A 23598-nucleotide genomic window follows, 5' to 3' on the forward strand; every position below is an offset into this window, starting at 1 on the left:
TGCTAATTTCAACTAAATCCGAGTAGCTGGGTTTCACTTTGTAACGCGGCGCCGTAGCACACGGTAATGTATAACGCAATGTAAACGATGCCCCAATTATAATAAGGAACGTAAGCACGTGCTAGCAAAGCCATACACGCGTTCACGCAAATTGTGATGTACTTTCACTTGGATTTCGTTGAATACACCTGGTAGATACATGGAAAGATAAGCAAGCCGCGGTTACACCTTCCGCGCTTACAAACTTTAGAAGATATTATCTTTGTGTCAGAAAACCTTATTGCTTTTTTGGATTTTACGTTATTTATAATCTTCCTTCTGAATTTTCCATTCGTCTAATTTCTGTTGTCTTCCGGATATTTTTATATAATGGAAATCTATCTAATTGTTGTTACTACAGATTAGTCAGCTTCGTTTCAAGGATATGGATTCTTGGTTCTTGGTTGTAAGTTAGTGGTTTGAGATTCCTAAAATGACAAACAATAATCGTATACTAAAAAATATACATATATAAATACATATATAAATATTCATGTAACTTTATAGCAAAGAAGTTCAATTATTAGGAAACAGATTAGAAATGAAACAAAGGAGTAAGGTGAAAGTGTATGCGCGTCCTAAATTTCCTTGTAAAACGATGCGCATCATTCATAACAATCAGGGGCAATGCTAGAAAAATATCAGTGATGTAATCACTGATTGATATTTATAAATGCATCCGACAATGATTCATATGATTAAAAAGAACAGTTAAATGCTAATCCTGCAAAGACGAAGCGTGAGAATTTTAATTCCTTTTTATTTACTAATCCTTTTACAACCCCTTTGAAATTTTTGCTTTTTTACACTGAGAATAATCATGACAAGCAATATATTTACAACAACGAACACGTATTTACGTAAGATTGTTAAAAGACAAATTTAACATGTTTCTCAATTTTCCATCTCTTTATATTACCAGCGTTATTTAAAATTGCTTAATCGATGATCACGTACTTGCTTTGTAGTATAGACCATTATGTTTGATCTTTATTACGGTACTTGTATTGTTATGACGAGCATTGCGATGGAATGTTGCTAGATATGTAAATTCAGTTTAAGGAAATTATTACACTGTATCATGTGCTGTATCAATGGCTATATCGTTACTATAATATCGTTATTAAACGAACTGGAATTACAACGAGCATTCATCTGTGAATTACTGCTATCTAAATAGGAAAATTATATTTTTGTACTATGATTTTTTACAATTGAAGGGATCAAAACGAACTTTGTTCGTGTCCGTCTTTCACATGAAAAGAAAATAATTTCAATAAGCGTATCTGTAATTCTATCGGATCAAAATTATATTCAAATATCTACAAATTGTGTATGAATAGATATTTATTAGAATATGTATCCTTACGTTAACACATGTAGAATAAGGTTCCTATCTTTTATAGAAACAACAGTTTAAATTAATTATAGCAATAAATACAATTCAAACTTTCACTCACTGTGAATTAACATTGAAGAGATAATCTTAAACACAGGGAGTTTAGTGTGAATTTCTTTTCATTGGATGTTTAAAAAATGACGGTTTAATGAATATTCCTTGCAAATAACAACAGAGCTTTCTCTGGTATGTAACAAATATGAAAGTGACACATTTTATGGAGGAATCTGGTCGCAAATTTGTAAACGTCAGGAAATTGCTGCAAGCTTTTGCAGCTTAGTTACTAATCACAAATAAGTTTAACAAGTTACTTAATTATTACTTAAAATGCTAAACGACATTGCAGTGGCTATTATTCGTAATTAATACACTGCTCAATTAGATTATTCGATTAAAATATTAAACCATGTTCAATTAAAGATAACGTTACCCGTTTTAAAAATACTTGTCATAGATAAACGTAAATTCACCGCATATAACATTTTTTAAATATTTCAAAAATTTTACTGGATAAAGCCATCTTCTCAATTCTACAAATTTAAGAAGTCGCAGATTTGTTTCATCCATTAAATTTTACACGCGCTATATTTTGGATATTTTATATATTTTCATACGTTATGCACATTCTGTTCGTTTTTGCACTTTTAAATTTCTCATAAATGCATAAAAATTTGCGGTCTATTCGTTACATTCAGAACCAAGAAAAATGTTCAGCTTTTCCCGACGTACCATAACAGCACCTGCATAAAAGACTTTTAAACACAGCTCCAAAAACTCATTGTGTGCGAATTTTCAGCACAAAGGAAACTGAGAAATTACAGTAACTTACGGAAGTGTTTAAACACTTGTCGGAGTAACTACAAACCTTCTATGGATATATTGTGTGTTTAAAATTTCATTAGCACTGTAACGATATCGGATTATCATGATTATATTAGCAAAACTTGAAACAAACGTGAAGATGTACATAAAAGCTACAAGGTAAGCTACTTCAAGTATACGTTTCGCAGAGGCTACAGAAATATTTAAAAAATCAATTATCCATTATATGGAGAAACCGCGTTATTCAGTAGAATTGTCATTAATTCATCCTTAAATATATATCTGCAGTAAATATCTTGTAATTTCTACGTACATTTTCAGGTCGGTTTCAAATTTCCCCAATACAATCGCAACAGTGGAGTTCCAAAATCTTTTATATACAGAAATACATACATACAAGTTTTCTATTGAAAATGTTCAAATATAACGCCGGCCATAAGTGTTAGGATACTTATTCACGCTTAAAATATAAACTTACTGCTTTGCGCCACCTTCATTTTATAATTATTGTATTATAAATCCGTGATCTCATTTAAAGCATACGCGAGTCCTATAAAATAAAATACGAAATACGAGATGAAATAAAATTTCTTAGAATTTTCCAACAAGTATAACCAGTAGGTACTTTTAAAATACTTATCGTCGACGGTGTACATGAGCCACTGTACACGACTTCTCAGACCAGGAAACGAGCGTATAGGAAACGATCTTAAAGAAGTCGATTATATAAAGGTACCTATCTACCTACCAAAAGCGAATTATCGCGTTTAAGAAACTGTTCTAAGCTTATTGTTAATTGTAAGGGTGACTAAAGCGTGTGTTTAGGACGATGACGACCGCGGATGGGCCGAGCGGCGAGAAGAGGGTGGTTTACTCACCGATGGTGCGTCGTTGACGACGTCGACGTTGATTAGAGACGATCAATGTGAGAACTCGTTGGCGTCGCGATGCACGCCGTTCAACATTCCTTTCAGCTTGCCTTGGAGTAACTGGACGCCAAAGCGGTTTCCCTCTCTCGAATCGCATCGACTTCTTTACATTCTACTCCAGCCTCGATCATGGCTTTCACTTCATCCGTCGAGGAAATGGTGAACCATGATCTCGCGGCGACGTTCGCACGCGACGTTGTTGGTCCAGCGACGACGAGACCGCGCAGCTCCGACGAATCTGGATAGAACATGATCCGCGTAACGCTTCGCTTTTATGGGGACTGAGATGCATTTCTAATTACATGCTAGTAGACGAGGACTGTGAAAGACGAAAGTAGTCGGACGAGGCAACATTTTCTGCAATCTTGTAAAAGGTAATCGGATCGCGAGGATGATTATACAGATGGAAATCTTTTGAATTTTAATATCCTTCCGACCTCGTGAAAGACAATTCTGAAAGATTTCAATTGTACTTTAAATCCGATATATTCTCATCTATTATAGCATGAGAAAGGGAAATGAATGGGAATCTTTTTTACAATTTTGTGGAGAGTAATCGGATTGCCAGGAAGATTATCTGGTTGCAAATCTTTTGAATTTTAATATTTTTTAATCTTCTCAAAGACAATTCCAAAATGTTTCAACTACTTCAATCTGATATATTCTCTCACTCTTCTTCTCTCTCCCTCGCCCTCTTTCGCTCAGCTATTACGAAATGAAAAAGAAGAATTAGGAATTGAAACTGTGATCAGATGAAACATAAATAGTTATTAAGAAAGTATTTTTTTTAAGAAAGAGATGACAATTGTATTTATTATATAACACATGCTTTAATGAATGCCCGAAGTTCGGGAAGATTTATAACGATACGATAAATAATAGTAATAGTAACGATAGATTGATATAGTACTTACAATAAATTATTTACCACTGAACATTCAAAATATAAATTTCTGAATAATTTGAGAGACTAAAGCGAACATCAGAAAAGAAAGAGATATTACAAACCTTGAAAATAAAAGAGAAAAGATTAATGTGATAAAATGAAAAAATAAATACAGTAATAGTAATTATATATATCGTAAATAGTAATAATATAGTATAGTAATAAAATAAATTTTTACATGTGATACATAATTCATTAATTATAAATAAAGTTTATAAAATTGTATCAGTTCATTTGATAAAGTTTCTTAATATGAATTATTTAATAATTTCTGCAATTAGAGGAAATTGTAATCGAAGTAGCATATATTTAACATAATAAGTTTCTCTTTCAAACGCGTTTAACACGTTTAGGAAATAAGCATTCTAACATAAATATTTGAAGACAAAAATCAAAGTTTCTGTGTCGACATCTATGCCCACTTTCATCTAGGAAACATTACAAAATTGTTTCAGCTGTTAATATAGAATACTTATTTAAATTGCTGGACCAACTATTATTATTATCTAAATACTCTCTTATTATTTATCTAAATACTCTCTCTGATTTTATAGTTATAAACAGGCTTTTAAAATCGTCCAATCCGTGGACAACGAAACATTATAATCACCTAGCGGTGAAAAGGTGAAACTAATTTCTTTATGACAAAATTAAAATATGAAATTTCTTAATTTATAAGGCGAATTCTTGAACTGCTCAAGAATGAAATTAAACCTTTAACTCCTAGAAATCAGAATATTATACCGTTTTCCTAATTAATTAAATTAAATATGTAATTAATTAAGTACAATTAGTGCAAAGTGCCCTATTTTGGGCGTGATAGCACCATCTATCAATGTAAAAGTTTACTTTTTGTTAGCACATATCACTGATTCGTCGGTAATCAAAATAAGGAACCAGGGTAAATATTTCGATAAAAGTAATTTTAATCAATTCTTTGAGTTCCAGAATATCATTTGAGCCTTCAAAAGTTAAAATCCTGCTTAAAAGCCTTGAAATTTGAATTTGAATACACTTCGGACGTCGATATCTCGATTAAATGATAATCATCAGTTATATTTTGACAACTTCATTATTTTACTTAATAAAAAGAAGAAAATTTAATTATATCCTTATTTGACATATTTTTATGTATTTCATTTTGAACATGACATGTATGAAGTTATTATTGATTTGTTTAAAACTTTCTGCACATTTATAAGTACGTATGTACGTATATCTACAGCTTTTACAGAAATCTGTGTGTGCGTGTATATCTTACGATGAAATTATTTTATATTCCTGTGCATTGCACATGCACAGTACTTCAAGAAGAATTTTACTACTTGAATGTTACATGAAGTTACATATTTAGTTAGTGCACAGAACAATCTATTGACATTTAATATATAGACAAACTAAGTAAATTAATGCTATCTATTTAATTATAAAAAGATATAATTTTATTTTACTTATCAAATTCAAAGTACTCAAAAAATACTGGTCTATAAATATTCAAGTCTGTATATTTATTTAATTTATTTTTTTAATTTAATTATTCGTAAATAGAGAATATTGCATGAAATAAAATTTTAATGTATATCTATTACATTGGTTTTTTAATGTTCCTACATAAACTAAAAATATAACAATATATGCAGTAACTAAAAATGTTATTTTACATAGGAAAAATATTTATGTATATGTAATAAAAGAACATACATGAATATAGTACGTAACAATATAAACATGCATATATTTTAAGGAAATTTATGATATATAATTCATTATGGTTTAATGTAGTTAAAAATGATGGAAGAGAAACTGAACAAGAAGAGTCACCGTAAGCAAAGACGAGCATATCATAGACTTCTTAAGGATATGGATATTAAATGCTGTGATAATCCTACACAGGTTAGCATTCATTTCTGTAATTTATTCATTACAATATTAGGAATATTTTTTCATTTTACTGTATTACAGTACATAATGATTTGTAATGCGGGATTAGTGACTGGTTTACAAAGAAAAACATTACAAGATGTGATAGATCCGTTTGTTGACTTATATGATTTAATAATGCCATTAAACAAGTCATATTGTTTTATTAAATTTTATTCAGTAGAAGTTGCTACATATGTACACAATAAAATTAATGGTAACATTAAAATTAATGGACAAAATACACCACTGTATGCAACATTTACAGAATCAGGTATATAATTTATCTTGAAATCTATATAGAATTTATTGCATTTTCTTATGGTATTAATTATTAATTAAAATGTATACTCACCCATACAGGATATAAAGATTAAATTTTTATATTTTGATATTATGAATTTGTTTTAGTCCCTGATTTAAATTATTGCGGGTGGTCTTCAAATCTTCCTCCTGGACTTAAATTAATAGAAAATTTTATCACTGAAAAAGAAGAAGAAATGTTATTAAGCACAATTAATTGGTCTAATGAAGGTAACAAAAATCTTATTACTTTAATAAAAGAACATTACAAATTATCAAATTATGTAAATTTAGCTGCAATATAAATCTCTTTTTCAGAATCGTCAGAATTAAAACATAGAAAAGTTAAACACTTTGGATATGAATTTCAATATAATTCAAATAAAGTAGATCCAGATAAACCTATTATACCTATACCTGAAAACTATCGATTTTTAAAAACGCTGTTTAAAAAATATCATGATGTTCCATATGAATATGATCAATTAACAATTAATCATTATTTACCTGGTCAAGGTATATTTCACAAAGATTTCCTTTAACATACCTCATTTTTTCAAATAAATACAGTAGTAATGTTTTAAATTTTAAGGTATTCCTCCACATATTGATACACATAGTGCGTTTGAAGATAGTATATTGTCATTGTCATTGGGCTCAGCTTGCGTAATGGATTTCAAACGAGAAAATGAAAAAGCTGCTGTCCTTTTGCCTGCTCGCTCATTGTTAATCATGTCAGGAGAAGCTCGTTATGCCTGGTCGCATGGAATTTGTCCTAGACATAATGACATAGTAAGATCTTCAAATGGAGTTACAACTCAACCACGAGGAACAAGAGTATCGTTTACATTCCGGAAAATACACAGGGGTGATTGTTGCTGTAATTTTCCAGAATATTGCGATACTAAACAGAATAACGCTACTACTCTGATCGATAGTAAAATAGCTCTAGGAATAGAAAATTCTTACGTACATGATGTATGTATTATAAATTACCATTTATGTGCGATTGTACTTATATTTAATGAGTTATTAAATAAGTTTGCAACTTTTTTATATATAGGTTTATGATAAAATTTCAAATCATTTTGATGAAACAAGGCATAAACAATGGCCCAATGTAACCAAATTCCTTCAAACTTTAAATACAGGTGATATCTTATTAGATGTAGGATGCGGGAATGGCAAATATCTTTATCAAGCTAAAAATATATTTAAGGTATGCATTACACATCATTTATCTTTATATAATAACAAGCATAATATAAAAACAAACCCTCTATAATATAGGTTGGGTGTGATAGAAGTTACAATTTAATGAAAATTTGTCGCAATAAAGGTTTCGAAGTATCCCTATCTGACTGTTTATATTTACCTTATAAAGACAATAGTCTGGATGCAGTAATATGTATAGCTGTAATTCATCATCTTTCTACTCATGAGCGAAGGAAACAAGCCATTTCTGAATTAACAAGAATTCTTAGGCCAAATGGAAAATGTTTAATTTATGTATGGGCAAAAGAACAAGAAAAGGATTCTATTCAAACAGCTTACTTGCGATATAATTTAAGTAAAAAGGAAGACAATATTTCACATACACAAAAATTAACAGAATATGGTATAACATTACCCGTGCATGAAAATCGTACAAAATTTGTCTGTAAGGATATGCTTGTTCCATGGAAAAGAAAAGGAGGCGGCAACTTCCTTAGATATTATCATGTATTTGAGGAAAATGAACTATCACAATTATGTTCAGAAGTGCCGAATCTTATAATAAAAAAGGTGTATTATGATCAAGGAAATTGGTGTGTAATTTTACACAAAAAAGATCAAATAAATTAATGAAATAAATTTTTAATCAGAATCATGTTAATTATACCTTTTCACAATATTAGTAAAGAAATAATAAGTTTAAAAATATAACAAGAGTATAAGGATTATAAATGCTTTAAATGATTTTATCTTTATTGGAAAAAGAACAAAATACATGGAATATACGTTCTATACAGGGTTTTAAAGATAAATAGTCCCTGATATCTAATTTTATCATTATAAACATGAATAATGCATAATTAGACAAGAAAAGTGCACTGTACAAAGCTCACTCTGCTTGACTTTTACTTGTATTGTGCTTCAATTGTGTATAACATATTTAATAGCAATATAGATTATCATCCTTTAATAATAATATTAATGTTATTATTATCTGCATCATACTCTTCAATATTATTACTATTGATATTAATGTTATTACTTGTATTACATATCGTTTGTAAATATATTAGCACACCTTATTCACAAAAAATAATATTCAATTTGTCAAATAAATGAAAAAGAACAGCTGGTTTCAAATGCTATTTCCAAGAATTATAACCAAATTTGATAGCACATAATTTTTCTTCAGATTTGTCGATGTCAACAGTGTACGTAATATATACAACGATTGACAATACTAAACTATTAGTAAAATTGTTATACATTTTTAATTGGCGAGTGCTTGATTTAGGGCAAAGTACACTGTCCCTTCATTCTTAATAGATTGAAAAACTTATACAGGTCCAACTTCTTCTGGATCATAGTTTTTTACTCTTTTATTGTATGCAATAATTTCCTAAATAATTAAAAGTTCAAACATTTGTTAAAATTACATTTTAATATTAATAAAAATATTGAATAAGTTATTTACTCTTTCGTATCTGGCTCTATCCTCTTCTGCTATTGCCATATATTTTGATTTAGTTTGAAGATCTGTACTCATCCATAATTTACCCAACTCTTTTGCAATATCACCAACTCCCATTTCTGGATGTAATTCTCTCATTTTTCCACGTAATTCTTGACAAAAATAGAAAAAGGCAGACCTAAAACGACACTTGTAAACAATACATCAAACATTAATCAACATTGTAAACACATACAGTGCCCTTTTAGGTGCATCTTTGTCTCTATATCGTTTTGTTCCTCTACGTGTTGGTCTCTCTGTTTCTTCATGGCCTGTGTAATGTCTATCGTAATAATACATTTTTTTATTGCAATGTGCTCCATCTTCAAGGTGAACAATCTAAAAATACAATGTAATTCCATTAACACATGTATTTATATTCTTATTACATAAATTACTACTCATTTTATATATTTACCTCGTTTTTCACTGGGACTGCATTGATTATAAAATTCTTACTTTGAGTATTTGACCACTTTGCTTGATTGTTTGAAACACTGGACACATTTCCAGGTTTCATCACAGGTTCACCACATTCTAACAAATTAAACAAATAAACATATAAAAAGTCATAATTTAATTGTAAGTTTCATGATGAATATTATATTTTTGTACCATTTTATTTATTTATAACAAAATTTTATTTAAATCTACATTTTATATAAATATAATATACTTTTACCTGGTGTCATATTTGTCTGACCAACAATCATTGTGTCTCTCATTCCAGAATTCAAAGAATTATCACCCGTTTTTGCAAGATAAACATTTTTTCTGTCATTTGATTCCATAACTGTATCAAATTCTTTATAATGTTTCAATCAAGAAATGAATGATTTATCCAAAACCACAGTAATCTAATGTGAATATACAATAAAGAAAATAACACTTTCTTTATATTTTATTGATTTGTTATTTTTAATCATTATGAAATAAAATTTGATAAAGAAATATGTAAAACATGAAATAGTAAATCAAAGTTTTAAATATATTATCTATAGTACAATTTATAAATCAAATATCTTTTTTATTTGCATAAAAATAAGATGCAAATAAAATATATAATTTTTATATCAACTTTTTATATTATGTAGGACTAAAACATTTAAATACTTTACAATAGTGATTAGATATTAAATATTACTTACCACAAATATAGTTTATAGTAAGTGTATAACAGATTGTTGTCATGTCCTTAATAAAACAGCATCATAGATGAATATTTCAAGTTCTGTAGAAATATAAAAATACACAAAATTGTTTAAAATATTATAAATTAAATTACATAATAATAATAAAACATAATATTCTCTCTTGCTTTCTAATAAATTAGTTACTGATAGAATAATGTTATATGGCAAGATTTTTTTAATTTGTTGCATTAATTATATGTTGCGCATAATTAATGAAAAATTTCGCAATTTGAAAAATTTTTCTTTATACAACTTTTATTGCCAAGAGAGCAAATTCAACTTTTATAAATATTGTAAATTATTATTTAAATATAAACAAATATATTGTATTACATAAATACAATTAGAATTTGTGATAAAAATTCTATTTAAATTATATAAACATCGAACTTTTTCATTGTGATATAAACCGAAAAATGATTTACATACATGCATATATATATATATATATATATATATATATATATATACACATACATACATATATATATATATATCAAATACCTTGTAGAGAAATGAAATATTTTCAAATATGAGATGAATAAATATATGATTATCAAAAAATAACTGAGAAAATAATAAAATACTCAAATATATCAAAAATATATAAGTAACGAAAGAGGCGAATGTAACAGATATTTACCTACAGATGACGTACAAAGGCAATCGCTACTACAACAACACAATATAAAAGCTATCTTACGACGATACACAACTTGAAAGAATGAAAAAGTGGCAAACGGAATATAGCTAGATACGCGATGTAGATGGTAATCAGACTTACCGATAATAACTGAAAGTAAACTTTACAAAAGGGCTCGGGAAAGGTAATTATGGGTAACGCGAAATGTAACTTATTAAGCATCCATTCCACAGATCGGCCCTATCTATACGTATCTATCCGTACATATCACGCGTACCGTGATCAGCATTATAAGCGAAACGGGTATGATATCTAAATACAACTTTTACCAAACACACAGATTGAAATTTCTTGAAATTCGGGATATTCACGAATACAATATTCGCCAGTTATTGAACCATAGAATTCAGATTATTGACGACAAGACTCAACGTTAAAAACAGATCGTATAAACCAAGCTGATTGAAGCAGATATGACCGGGCATGGCCACTTGTGTGGTGTACATATACATATATAATACGCGCGAGCGCGTGCACTAATACATAAACTTTTTAATACTATTTATTTTTACAAGACTTTAAACCTATTACCTTATTGTTAAACGTTTCGTTGTTCTATTTCGGTTTCTATCTCTAAAATCATGTTACAGTTTCAAAGGAATTGAGAACAGCAATTCTTTAATAAAGGAAATATTAAGGGAAGTTCATACGTTGGACGATGATGTCAAATGTCATCAATACATATATTTTTTGACAATATCGATTGGAATAAAATATGTACGGGAACAAAAATTAACTTAATGTATACTTTTTCTATGTCGTTCTTAAATATTATAAAACGTCATTCGCATGATTAAACATTGGTTTAATTCTCGTTTAGAAAAATGTGCAAACTATATAAAATAAGATAAGTGTTGATAATTACATTCAATTTTTAAATATGTTTATAATAAATAGATATTTTCTATATATAAACATTTTAAAAATGAAGTATACTTTCTATAATTAATTTAAAAAAATCTGTCACATGTAAATGAGTTTAATGTTTAGAGAAATTGGAATATAACTAACTTTTTAAAGTTCATTTTTAATATCTTTCACGACTTAATAATGACATAAATTAATATCAAGAAGCTTTTCAAAATTATCCTGTTATCATAATCTTGGTTCTAGAGTAACTACCTCGAAAATAGAATATCGAAATGTATGGATGTTATCATATAAAGTATCGATAGTAAAAAGTAGTTCAGGATAGTATTTAAAAATATTTACTTATTTTTTATTTGCAACTATTAATGGAAGAAAAATTAATTTATATTATACGCACATTAATTAGTCATAAATATAGTTTGACGATGATAAGATAGCAAAATATAAAACTTATATGATAAATATGTAATATCGTTGATTTAAGGTTATATTTTTGTTCAACATTTTACACGTGTTTGATGGGTAAATAAATATTTTAAATCATGAAGGAAGTTTTGCTAACGAATTGTGAAAAGAACTTTATAAATAAATCAGTGGAACAAGGCACAGTATGTATTTTTTAATATCTTATTGTATGTAAAAGTTTAAAATTGGTTAAAATGTGTTTTAGCGATTGGATGGCAGATGTTTATTTGAAGCACGACCTGCTAAAATTTATTTTGCATCCAATTGGGGTAGTTGTATGGTTTTGCTTGGTCAAACTAGGTAAGAACAAACTCATTAATGTAATATTTACTTAAAAGTATTATAGATAATATTAATATAATTTATTTCTTTGAATGTAACAAATAAGAATATTTTTATATTTGTTATTATCAATAAATATTAGATACTTATAAACTTATGTATTTAATTTATATATAAGATGTTTTATGATATTATAAAGTAATAATTTTATTATAGAGTTATAGCACAAGTAACATGTGATATTCAGCAACCTAAGACTTCTCGTCCTAATGAAGGGATGCTACATATAAATGTTGAACTTAATCCAATGGCTGCACAGCATTTTGATGGTGGTAGACAATCTGAGATTTCAATATTGATTAGCAGACAACTTGAAAAATGTTATCAAGATTCCAAATGTATAGATTTAGAATCTTTATGTATCATAGCTGATAAACAAGTAAGGAATATTGTCTTAAACACTTTGAACTTTTAATTACCTGAAATTAATCAAAATGTTAGGAGTAATTGTAACAGGATATATAAGAGTTAACAGTTATATAACAAATTCTATACATACTTGCATAAAATATTATTTTAATTATGTTTTATATTTGGATATTAATATGACATGAGATATTTTTTAATTAATATAGGTGTGGAATTTAAGGGTTGATGTTAACGTTATTAATCACGATGGAAATTTAATCGATTGTGCTTCCATTGCAACATTAGCTGCTCTCTCACATTTTCATAGGCCTGATGTAACTTCAAATGGTGAAGATATTATAGTTCATCCATTTTCTGAAAAAGACCCTTTACCTTTAACATTATATCATTATCCAGTGTGTGTCTCTTTTATAACATTTGAAAGGTTAATTACTTAAATTGTGTAATTATTTTAAATAACCCGTTACAAGTAATCAAATTTGTTATAAAATTATATCTTCTTAGTGGAAGTACAGTTATGGATCCAACATATTTAGAAGAAAGAGTTGGTGTAGCTCAACTTACTCTTGGTATTAATTCATATAGAGAACTTTGTAGTTTGCATTTTAATTATTTGACAAAAACTATGACTGTTGAAGACGTGATATCAGCAGTTTCTAATTATGCAGCAAATTATGCTGTTCAATTAGTGCAACAAATAAAAGAAGCAGTAAATTATGATGTAGTAACAAGGTAAAACTTTCATTTTTTAAGTTATTTTATCTCTTTTATTTCTCATATTAGATTATTTTCATTTTATAAGTATATGTTTAGGTACAAGAAAGATAATCGTAACGTAAATCGTTTTAAAGAGTGCATAATGACAAAGAAGTTGACAACTATGAATAGTGAATGTATCAGTATTAAACTGCGTAAATGGGGTGAGATAGAAAAAATAGAATCTAATGGTAAATAATTCATTGATCATAACCATATAGTGTGAAAGCAATGATACTAAACAACCATCTATCACAGCCTTACATACATTTGTATTTACTTCTGTTTTTAAGTTGACATAGAGAAAGAGAAAGAAGATGAAAATTGTACGATTATAAAGCCTGGAGAAGGTTCTGCTGAGTTAATATCAAATACAGTAAATATCTATTCACTTAAAAGGTTACATTACAATTTAATATGGCTAATGTAATCAACATTTTAAAATTATTTTCATAGAGTATGTCATTTGGCGAAGGTGGACCTAATACATGGAATTCATCAGAATCCTCAGAAGAAGAAATAAACGATGTTGAAATTACTGCGGAGATAAAGAAAGAAGAAAATAAAATAGAAGATATAGGTATTCTATATAATTCATTTCTGGATGTATAACATTTTTGACAAATGATTTATAAATAATTAATCGAGCAATTATTAATTGTTTTAGAATTAAGTGGAGACAGTGAAGAAGAAACTATCGAAATGTTAGAAATAAAGGATTTAATGTAATGATTGAATAAATAACAAATCAAAATTATATAAAAATATAATTTAATCATTATTTTATCTACTTATTATTAAATAGTATATTTTTCAAATGACAAAGAAAATAAAAATGAATGGTATAAATAAGCAACATTTTATTATGTATTGTTATATTTCTAATATATATATATTTTATACATAGCTCTTATAAAATACCTATGCCTATTAACAAGTAAAAATCCATACATATATTTTTGATCTTACTAATAAAATGTTATTACAGTAACAAAACTCATGAAATGAGGCCTAGGCTATGTTGTATCATTACTTAAACCATTCTTTTGATCCAATTTGTTGGCATTGGTTTTTACTGTATAAATGAAAAAGCTTAATGCTTCTTTTTCAATTACAGGGATGGTCTTAAAATGCTTCATAAGAGTCTGGAAGGAAATAATATACTTCACTATAAATATTTTATATAAATTATTACAAGTACAATGAGTAGACATTCTCAAAAATAAAATAATTTTTGTTTAAAATATATATTTTTGTTTAATACATACATCAGCTAATTGAGCTTTATTTAAACCTGGACGTGTAGAAACTTTATAATGCCTTTTATATCGCCTCAGTGTACCGACTTGTAATTGGAAAAGATCAACTTCAGGAAGATCATTATCTGTTTCACCCGAATCTTCTTCTGAATCCTTGCGTCTACGCTGCTGTTGTTGCTTAGATCTTGCACATTGTATTACTTGCTTATGATAATCACAAATATATATATGACGTGCCTAATGATAGACAAGATATATAATGACATGATATTATCACTTAATCAGTTATAACTACTTTTGATATTTAAAAATTTTTCTTTAAATGAACTATTTATAAAAGATTACAAAAGATTAAAAAAATATTAATAAAATATAAGTACAAGATACAGTATTTATAAAAATACTGAGAATACTATTTTTTTACTTTTTAAATTGTATATATGACTTAGGTTGCACGTATTATTAGCACTTAAGAAAATTAATAGTAATATAGATGAATCATAACGTTTAATTATATAAATTTACTCCCAAGACTTGTACCAGCATGACATTGTGACATACTCAATAACTTTAATTTTTCATAAAGAATCTTAAAAATAAAACTAAAATAATGCTATTTTACAAAAATAATGACTAAATCTTTCATGAATAACACATAACATTCAAAATCACAGAAAAGAAATCTTAAAATAAACTTAAAAGAAAATGACAAGTATATGTATTGTAACATAATTTATAGTCATTAATCTTACCACTGGATCAAGATTAAGTTTTAATCGTCGTTGAGTTACAGTTTTTTGAATACGTTTGCTATAAGAAGCGTTGCCAGCTGGCCGAGTGCATCGTTCACCCTCATCTACAAGGCAACAAATCTGATCAGCAGCTCCTCTGGAATCTTCTTCACCGGTACTGAATCCATTCATTTTTTTTTATTTTTAACATCAACTAAATCAGTATGAAGAGTATTTAGAACTTTAACAACCTCGAGATTTTTTGGTGTACGTGTTTTGCGTCAAAAAACGGCGTGTCTGAGAGTAAAATATACTCGGCGATGCCTATTTTTCACAGTCATAATTTCCCGTTCAATTTCATTTGTTATCGATAACTTTTCAAAGAAAATTATTCTTCAGTTGCCGGTGTAAAAAGAATTTTATTTAATGTAAAGATTCAAGCTCACAAATCGATAATTTAAATAGTAGAGTTTGCGTATTACGAAGACATCAATGTTAAACGATGTCGTATAATGTTTCACTTTCTTTCCCTCAAACAATTTAACATACGAATTATTTATACGTATCTGTTACTGCAAATGCTTTGAAAATTTTGTTAGAAGACAAACACTTGACACCACTATTTCCTCGCAATACGTCTATGTTTCTATAGAATTCTTTAAAATCCTATGTTACAGCACTTCACCGCGTTTTATTATTTACACATCCACATTGATTCATATGATTCTACGTGAACTGAAGATACATATGTGTATGCATGTACAATATAAATATATAAATGGATAACATATACATGAACGACATGGTTAGCTTTAAGAAATTCCTATACAGCAAAAATCAGTTCTACCAACTATAAATTTTGTCATTGACTCAAAATGAACAACTTTTAATTAATCGTATACATGTATATGTTTCATAATCCATATAGTATTTTATCAATATTTTATATTTTGCGTTGTTATTATTATTTCCTTTTTGTTTTGTATTCATTTAGCTTTTCTATCAAATTCATATTTACTAAAAATATTTCCCAAAATAAATCATACGTTTATAGTCTATGGGATAAGAAGAAAAGATAAAGATAACAAAAAGCAATATCTAACAAAAAAAATTATAAGTTTTTGGAAAACTAGTTTCTTTTCTTTCACATGTTGCATGTTTATTATATATATATATATATATATATATATATATGCATGTATATATGAATAAAGCTAATAAATATATCTATTATAAGAGATTCTCTCTGCTATTATACATATATGGTTTATTTCATATTCACAATATAAAACATATTTTGTGAACAAGTTAATATATTTTTTGAAAAATCATAATTGTTATAGAAAAGATATCAGTAGAATTTATATATATACTAAAATATAAATTACATGTAGCGTATAACTTCTAACTCTTTTATATAATTTTATAATTTAAATTCGTAGTTTAACATACATATTTGCAAAAATTTATTATAGTATTTCAATTCTCTCTTTACTGTAAATTCGTAAATGTATTATGGTTAATAAAAACGGATTTATAAACATTATATTTCATATAATACTAATAAGTATAATATATGCAATACAAATTTTTATAAATAGCTATTTATTCATAATAAAAACTGTGTGCAATTATTTTTTTATGTTAAAGATTATTACATATATGTATTTCAGAATATTTAATAAAACAACTATATCATTTACTTTTATTACTTAAACATATTTATCTCCATAGTACAAAATAATTCATTAAATTAGAAAAAGATATATATATGTATATACATATACACAACACACATATATATGTATATCTATATATGCATGAATACTTTATGCATCATGTTGGCGGTACTGTAATTTGCGCCTTAACATTTAGCTTTCGGAATCTAGCGCCATCTACAATAATAATAAATTCTAACCTTAATGATTTAAACTATTTATTTATCTAAAGATATTATTATTCTAGTCAAACATAACAAATACGTTTTATTATTAAAAATACGTTTATTCAGTAGGGTAGAAAACGATATTGTTTACTGTGAAGCGAATGATATCGTGTAGGCAGTTTTCCATGCATGATTTTTCGCGCCCTTTCTACCAGCAGACATTTTATTGGGGGGGCAAAAAGAAACGCTTCAAAACATAAAAGGTTGATGCTGATTGGCTTACTTTTTGCGGCTTATCTGAAATAAGCCAATAGTAATACAGATTTTCCCCATACACTTTCATATGCCGCACAAGTGGCGTGGGGTCGCGATATTCGAAGCTGAGAATCCTTTTAGCTGTAGAGGACCGTTCAGGTAAGAAAAATCCAAATATTTTTCTTTTTGAGTGTTGACAGATTTTGGCGACCAACAATTGATCAATAGGCTATCATCATAGTATGATAAGCGTAATACGAGCTATTATTTAGTGAAGTGCTACTGTGCTGCGTACTGTGCATATACCTTTTATTTCTACACAGCCGTCATAGCAAATGGCTGCCCAGAGATGTGTTTAGCAGGAAGGTTCTCGTATACTTTGTTATCATTATGTATAAATACGTGAAGGAATTTCGTGTGACAGTTTTCACTGTCGTGAAAACGTAGATATTCTAGATTCATAATGTAAAATGTCGGCGTGGCCTGTGTCACGAGTGTTTCGTCATAAATCATCCGTCAAGGCTATAGCCCGCGTACGATCAGTCTCTGTTTGGCTACTTGCGCCATGCATTGGCATATATGGGATCTTGTACTATAGTACTCGTCATAGTTTTATAACGATTAATTTCCCGTTTAATCCTTAAATTATGGCGGCGAGCACGATGTAATTGGAAAATGTGTAAAAAATGAGAGGGACTTTTAGTCATTAGTTTGTTATCCATAACGTGGTTTATAATATATTATATTGCTTTTGATTTCCCGCTCACATTCAATTCTCTAGTCTATTAAAATTATATGTACATGATCGACAATGGCATATTTACGTCCTATTTTATTCACTTTTATAGAATAATATGAATGTAGTTGTTAACGAAAATCATTTTTACGATTTGTGTTAAACGTATCAATAAATAGTAAAACGAGAAAAAACGAGCGTTATGCACAGTATGTTTACACGTAAGCGTCTCTTAAGCGTCTGTTTTTGCTGTCTGCGCCATATCATCAACGAAACGTACTATACAAGGCGCCAAAATAATTTTTACTTTCTTTCTTCGGCTGTTATTGCATTTCTATATTATAGCATATAATATTTTTGGTCAGTTCCTAAAATTTGTCGACGTTATTTTTCTTTTATATGTCTAATATAAATAAAACACCAGATCATTTTATATTGAAATATGTGGTTGATTATATATAAAATGGTGGGAATATAATCAATGTACGGAAGACATGTTTGCAATACGCAAACGTCACTGTACTTGTTGTGTGTGCGTAATATGAGCTTACATGTAGTCCGGTAGAGATGTATACGTGATATTATACTTATTCGTCTCTTTTGCTTATACTCATAACACGTTATCAAATCACAACTTTTTTTTCTTAAAGATATATATTTTTTACATGTATTAATATGTGCTCTTGGATACTACAATTATTGTTTATTGGATTGGAATGTCTGGAATTTCTACAATAACAATATTACTAATTCTTCAATACTATATGTCATATCTATATTTACACACCTGATAGAAAATTATCAATGACTCACCTATTTATATAAAAATAATTTTTAAATTTCTATTAGATATTAAATTTTTTATTTTCAATTGTATTTATTTGATTTGTTAAAACCAATATAAATATTTTGCATCTAATTTATATACAAAATTTTCAAATTATGAAGTGTTTAAATTGTAAGAAAAAGTTTATTTTAAGTACATTTTTTAAACATTTTCTTAATATATGATACAACCATTCTGACTTTTTTTTATCAAAGTTCTAATATGAAATGCATTGATAATTTCATCGGACTATAATCGTTCTCTCTGTACTCCAAACGATGAACCGGAGATAAGATTTTGATTTATAAATCGTGCCTGTTTAGTACACAAAATATTTTCGATGCTGTTTGATATTAAATTAGTGAACTATTTTATAGCTTTAATTTGAACATCTTTCTCTTTTAAATCATTTTGTGCAATAATTACTGTATGTATATTACTACCATATTCAAAAACATAAAATAAGATCTAAAATACTATACTGAATATTCAATTAATTGCAACTTTTTGCATATTTTTGAAATTAATGTTACACTACCCAAAAAACGCGATAAATTTGCTTATACAAAATGCACCTGACACATAGCATGTAATGTTATGAAATCAGGAGTAAACCAGTTATTCGATTTTATGTATATTCGACGTAGTCATATTATACGTAGATACTGTGGACAGTATAATATTACCACCATCCACATAAATCATCATCTTTTATAATACGGATACATTTATTATTGAGCCAGTATTAAAGAATACTAATGGATCAATGTCGGGACAATGTGAAAACTAATTATGAGTAGATTATACTGTGTACTATGTTCTCAATATAGCTCGTATTTATTCGTATTACAAAAAGGTATCGGACATTAATTTTTCGATATAGTCTTTAGTCATTTGCTTAAAAAGATATCAAGAAAAAACGAAAAGAATAAACTAAACATGTTAGTGCACATAATTTTATGAGTTACTAATTAACAGAAATGTAAAAGAAAAAACATAACTTGCATTCCTGATAACAATTTTTTATCTGTATTGCTTACAAAAAAAGAATTTATATGCATATAAAAATGAAATATGTGCGCGAAGTTGAGAAAGTTTCAATATTATAATTCAACATAATATAAGCTACAACCACGAAAAGTAATTGAATATTTCAGTAATTGATACAAATATGTATATATATATGTATGTATATATTGATATAAATTAATAATAATTTATTAATGTCATTAATTTATATTATTAATAATTTTTTTAATAAACAAATATATATACATATATGTATATATAGACAGTATGTTTCTAGACATAGTAAAAAATAATTCACAAAATTGTTTTTTAGGGATTAAGAATAAGTTCAAAATATATTTTGATTGATCTTCAGAGTTCAGAATTTTCCATAACGTTCTTCAGTAGTTATTTAATATTATATAATTCGTTTATTTATTAATTATGATGTTGCTACAATTACATTTCTGATAAATGACGTTAGAGAATTATCTTATATCATTTTTTTAAAATGGATAGTGTTTTTAGATCAAATTAGATAGTATAAACAAGAAAGCATTATTCAGTTTATTTTTAGGATTCTATTATGAAATAAGAAATAGTGAAAATTATTAGTTTACTATATATGACAGTTTGATTTTATATATTTAATTTTATCGTTGTTATTCTATTATTTTCTTATACTTATACGATGTCTGTGTGATATAAAGTATTACTCCGCGACAGGGTATCTCTACATGTTACGTGTATTAATAATCGATTATCGAGTATCAACATTTAACCAATGTTTATATGCTATAAAACTTCTGTGTGGCTGCTATTTATACCCTGCTTACGTGGTTAAAGTTATATAAATTTTACATAAAATTTTGTGCAAAACAAAGTGTTATCAAATTAAACAGTTATGTTATATGTTGTATGAGAGTAAAAATAAAAACAAAGTATAAACATTAAAGAATTTACATGACCAGTAAGGTAATAGCATGATTTTTAATTTAAAAATAGATTTTAGAGGAGTAGTAATAGCAGTTGGACATAGAGCTTTGGACGAATTTATTTAATTATTTATTCTATTATATTATTAATTATTATTTGTTATTTTATATTATTATTTTATAGTATTTTATTTAAATTATTTATTTAATTATATCGAATAAAAAACTTAATTTACGAGAGCGTTGTAGATGAAATATTGTTATTTTTTGTTTTCCGTTTACATTTATGTAGGTGTATTTTAATAATATGTGGTATTTATTTCAAAAACTTACTAAATACAACATACATGATTATGTACATCTCACTTTACAATTAGAAATTTTACTTATATAATATTTATAGTCTTGCATTTTTCGGAAAGGCAGATAATTTTTCTTGTTTGGAAGAATCGAAGATATTCGAGTCTAGTCAACTGTATAAAAATGTTCTAAACAGATAAGAAACTTTTATTCTACATGCATTCTTATGACGTCAAATAAACCTCTATCTTGAAAAGGTTAATCCTTTTATTTGAATAGGAGCATCTTATATAAAAACTAGTAAAACATAATTTTCAGTTCCTAGATATGAACTTTTAAAACAATTCTATATACTACAATCAGAAACTATAACATATTTTGTTTATTTGTGTAATGTTCAAGAACAAATATTTAGAACAAATAAAAATATAGGGAAGGTTCATTTTATTATTTCTTTTTTTAACGAGTCGATAAATTTTACGTATTTCATGTCAATAAATTTTGCTGTTTCGAAACACACTATCTTTGCTACATCGTAATTATTATACTGCTATAAGACATACTTTCATATTCTCGTGGACCATTGACCCACATAAGAGTTCCTGATACTTCCTAATTGATGGTGTACATCTGTTCGAAGATTGTAGTTTTAAAGTAACTTAATATTTTAACCGTTCCGGAGCATTATCATTCTGCAGTAAAAAATTTTTAACAGAAAAATCAATTATTCGCTGAGAATATTTTATATATTTTCATAGTCGCTTGTATTTAAAAATATTTCTAATGAAACCACTTACAACATCAATAACTTGAATTATATATAATTCACTATTTAATTTCCTAATATAGAGAAGTGTAGTTGCGTTATAGAAATAGTTGACACAATAATTTAGAATTATACAATTGATTATTACATTATATAGAGTATGTTTCACAGAAATATGAATGATAAAATTCTAATAATAAGGATGCTGTTGATTTGTTAATTTTGAAAGAAAATTATTTCCAGAGAAGAATTTTCTATCGAAGTTATATTTATTTTGGAACAAATACTATACATAGGAATATGTAAGTATTTGTTTACAGTTTCTTTTTTTACACCGATTTCACGTTTTTCTGGTTACCTGCTTGACCAGTTTTTATTTAGACAATTCCAATGTATTATTGAAGTCAGGTATGCGAAGTTAGAAAAATTTTACGGTAATTGCTAGAACTAATTGAACCCTACCTTTATGTCGTCAAAACGTTTACCTGAGGATGAACAGCATTGAAATAATCTTTTTCCTATAATTATCTATACCCAAAAATATTTACAAATTTTAAAGTATTAAATTTTGAAGTAATTGCATTAATATTTATTCACAGAAAACGTACATTTCACTCTACTTATAAATCAAACCAAGTTAAAATAAAAATTATTATAGTAAGAACTAAATATACTGAAATATTATTTTAAATAATGCTTCACAGAATTTTACTTACAACAGTTTTACTTAAGTAATTTGGAATTAAATACAGATATTTTTAATTCGTATAATATATTTTTCGATCATTTTCCTTATTAAATTAATGATGTACTTCCTCATTAATATTGAAGTATTTTAGATTTTCCAATAATAGTTTTATATTTACAAAGATCTTATTTTGATTGGTAGTATTTCATATTCATATGAATACGTATGATAACAATGTTGAATATGTACTGATTAAAATCGTAGCAAGAAAAATTATACTTGTGTAATACGATATATTGATATACTGCAGTCGTTGAGTATGATTTGATTAAAAACTTAATATATACGATACATACAATTTCGAAAAACATGATTTTTGAAAATTGTTGCATTTATAGGTATTATTACGAATACAATCGAAATTTATA

General features: G+C 27.3%; 5 protein-coding genes across 15 annotated transcripts in view; 2 read left to right on the forward strand and 3 right to left on the reverse strand.

Annotated features, from left to right (window-relative positions):
* LOC100651121 (flocculation protein FLO11) overlaps positions 1–3413 on the reverse strand; it is a 33506-nt gene extending 30093 nt beyond the window's left edge. For both annotated transcript variants that reach the window (XR_007223506.1, XM_003394462.4), the window contains exon 1: positions 3139–3413. The gene's annotated coding sequence lies outside the window, so the exon portion shown is untranslated. The remainder of the gene's footprint in view (positions 1–3138) is intronic.
* A 1531-nt stretch (positions 3414–4944) lies between these two features.
* Positions 4945–8219, forward strand: LOC100650876 (alkylated DNA repair protein alkB homolog 8). Of its 7 annotated transcripts, none has more exons than XM_048414583.1 (9): positions 5354–5536; positions 5801–5845; positions 5918–6028; positions 6098–6329; positions 6467–6589; positions 6677–6874; positions 6951–7336; positions 7422–7577; positions 7649–8219. In XM_048414583.1, the coding sequence occupies exons 2-9, from the start codon at positions 5837–5839 to the stop codon at positions 8201–8203; spliced, it is 1770 nt and encodes a 589-aa protein (XP_048270540.1). In that variant the 5' UTR covers positions 5354–5536; positions 5801–5836; the 3' UTR covers positions 8204–8219. The 7 variants fall into 7 exon arrangements, with proteins under 7 accessions (XP_012176453.2, XP_003394508.3, XP_012176452.2 ...); XM_020868512.2 differs by having other exon boundaries at positions 5354–5488; XM_012321063.3 differs by lacking the exons at positions 5354–5536; positions 5801–5845 and adding an exon at positions 4945–5036.
* Positions 8220–8305: 86 nt separating this feature from the next.
* LOC100650997 (non-histone chromosomal protein 6) lies at positions 8306–11623 on the reverse strand. Of its 3 annotated transcripts, XM_048414586.1 has the most exons (7): positions 11061–11419; positions 10232–10314; positions 9766–9940; positions 9502–9620; positions 9280–9422; positions 9048–9222; positions 8306–8972 (listed from the first exon to the last, which is right to left on the reverse strand). In XM_048414586.1, the coding sequence occupies exons 3-7, from the start codon at positions 9872–9874 to the stop codon at positions 8910–8912; spliced, it is 609 nt and encodes a 202-aa protein (XP_048270543.1). In that variant the 5' UTR covers positions 9875–9940; positions 10232–10314; positions 11061–11419; the 3' UTR covers positions 8306–8909. The 3 variants fall into 3 exon arrangements, with proteins under 3 accessions (XP_048270543.1, XP_048270545.1, XP_048270544.1); XM_048414588.1 differs by lacking the exons at positions 9766–9940; positions 11061–11419 and adding an exon at positions 11511–11623; XM_048414587.1 differs by lacking the exon at positions 9766–9940 and having other exon boundaries at positions 11061–11421.
* A 345-nt stretch (positions 11624–11968) lies between these two features.
* On the forward strand, positions 11969–14556 carry LOC100642712 (exosome complex component RRP45). Of its 2 annotated transcripts, XM_048414585.1 has the most exons (10): positions 11969–12123; positions 12334–12457; positions 12520–12614; positions 12813–13035; positions 13232–13449; positions 13530–13757; positions 13839–13972; positions 14075–14157; positions 14238–14361; positions 14449–14556. In XM_048414585.1, the coding sequence occupies exons 2-10, from the start codon at positions 12392–12394 to the stop codon at positions 14508–14510; spliced, it is 1233 nt and encodes a 410-aa protein (XP_048270542.1). In that variant the 5' UTR covers positions 11969–12123; positions 12334–12391; the 3' UTR covers positions 14511–14556. The 2 variants fall into 2 exon arrangements, with proteins under 2 accessions (XP_048270542.1, XP_012174268.1); XM_012318878.3 differs by having other exon boundaries at positions 11971–12457.
* Positions 14557–14639: 83 nt separating this feature from the next.
* On the reverse strand, positions 14640–16572 carry LOC100642827 (histone deacetylase complex subunit SAP30 homolog). Its single transcript, XM_003402533.4, has 3 exons — positions 15793–16572; positions 15050–15277; positions 14640–14926 (listed from the first exon to the last, which is right to left on the reverse strand). The coding sequence occupies exons 1-3, from the start codon at positions 15961–15963 to the stop codon at positions 14798–14800; spliced, it is 528 nt and encodes a 175-aa protein (XP_003402581.2). The 5' UTR covers positions 15964–16572; the 3' UTR covers positions 14640–14797.
* Positions 16573–23598: the final 7026 nt, after the last annotated feature.

Source organism: Bombus terrestris, chromosome 3 (assembly GCF_910591885.1).
Source record: "Bombus terrestris chromosome 3, iyBomTerr1.2, whole genome shotgun sequence".
In the NCBI taxonomy this organism is placed as follows: Eukaryota; Metazoa; Arthropoda; class Insecta; order Hymenoptera; family Apidae; genus Bombus; species Bombus terrestris.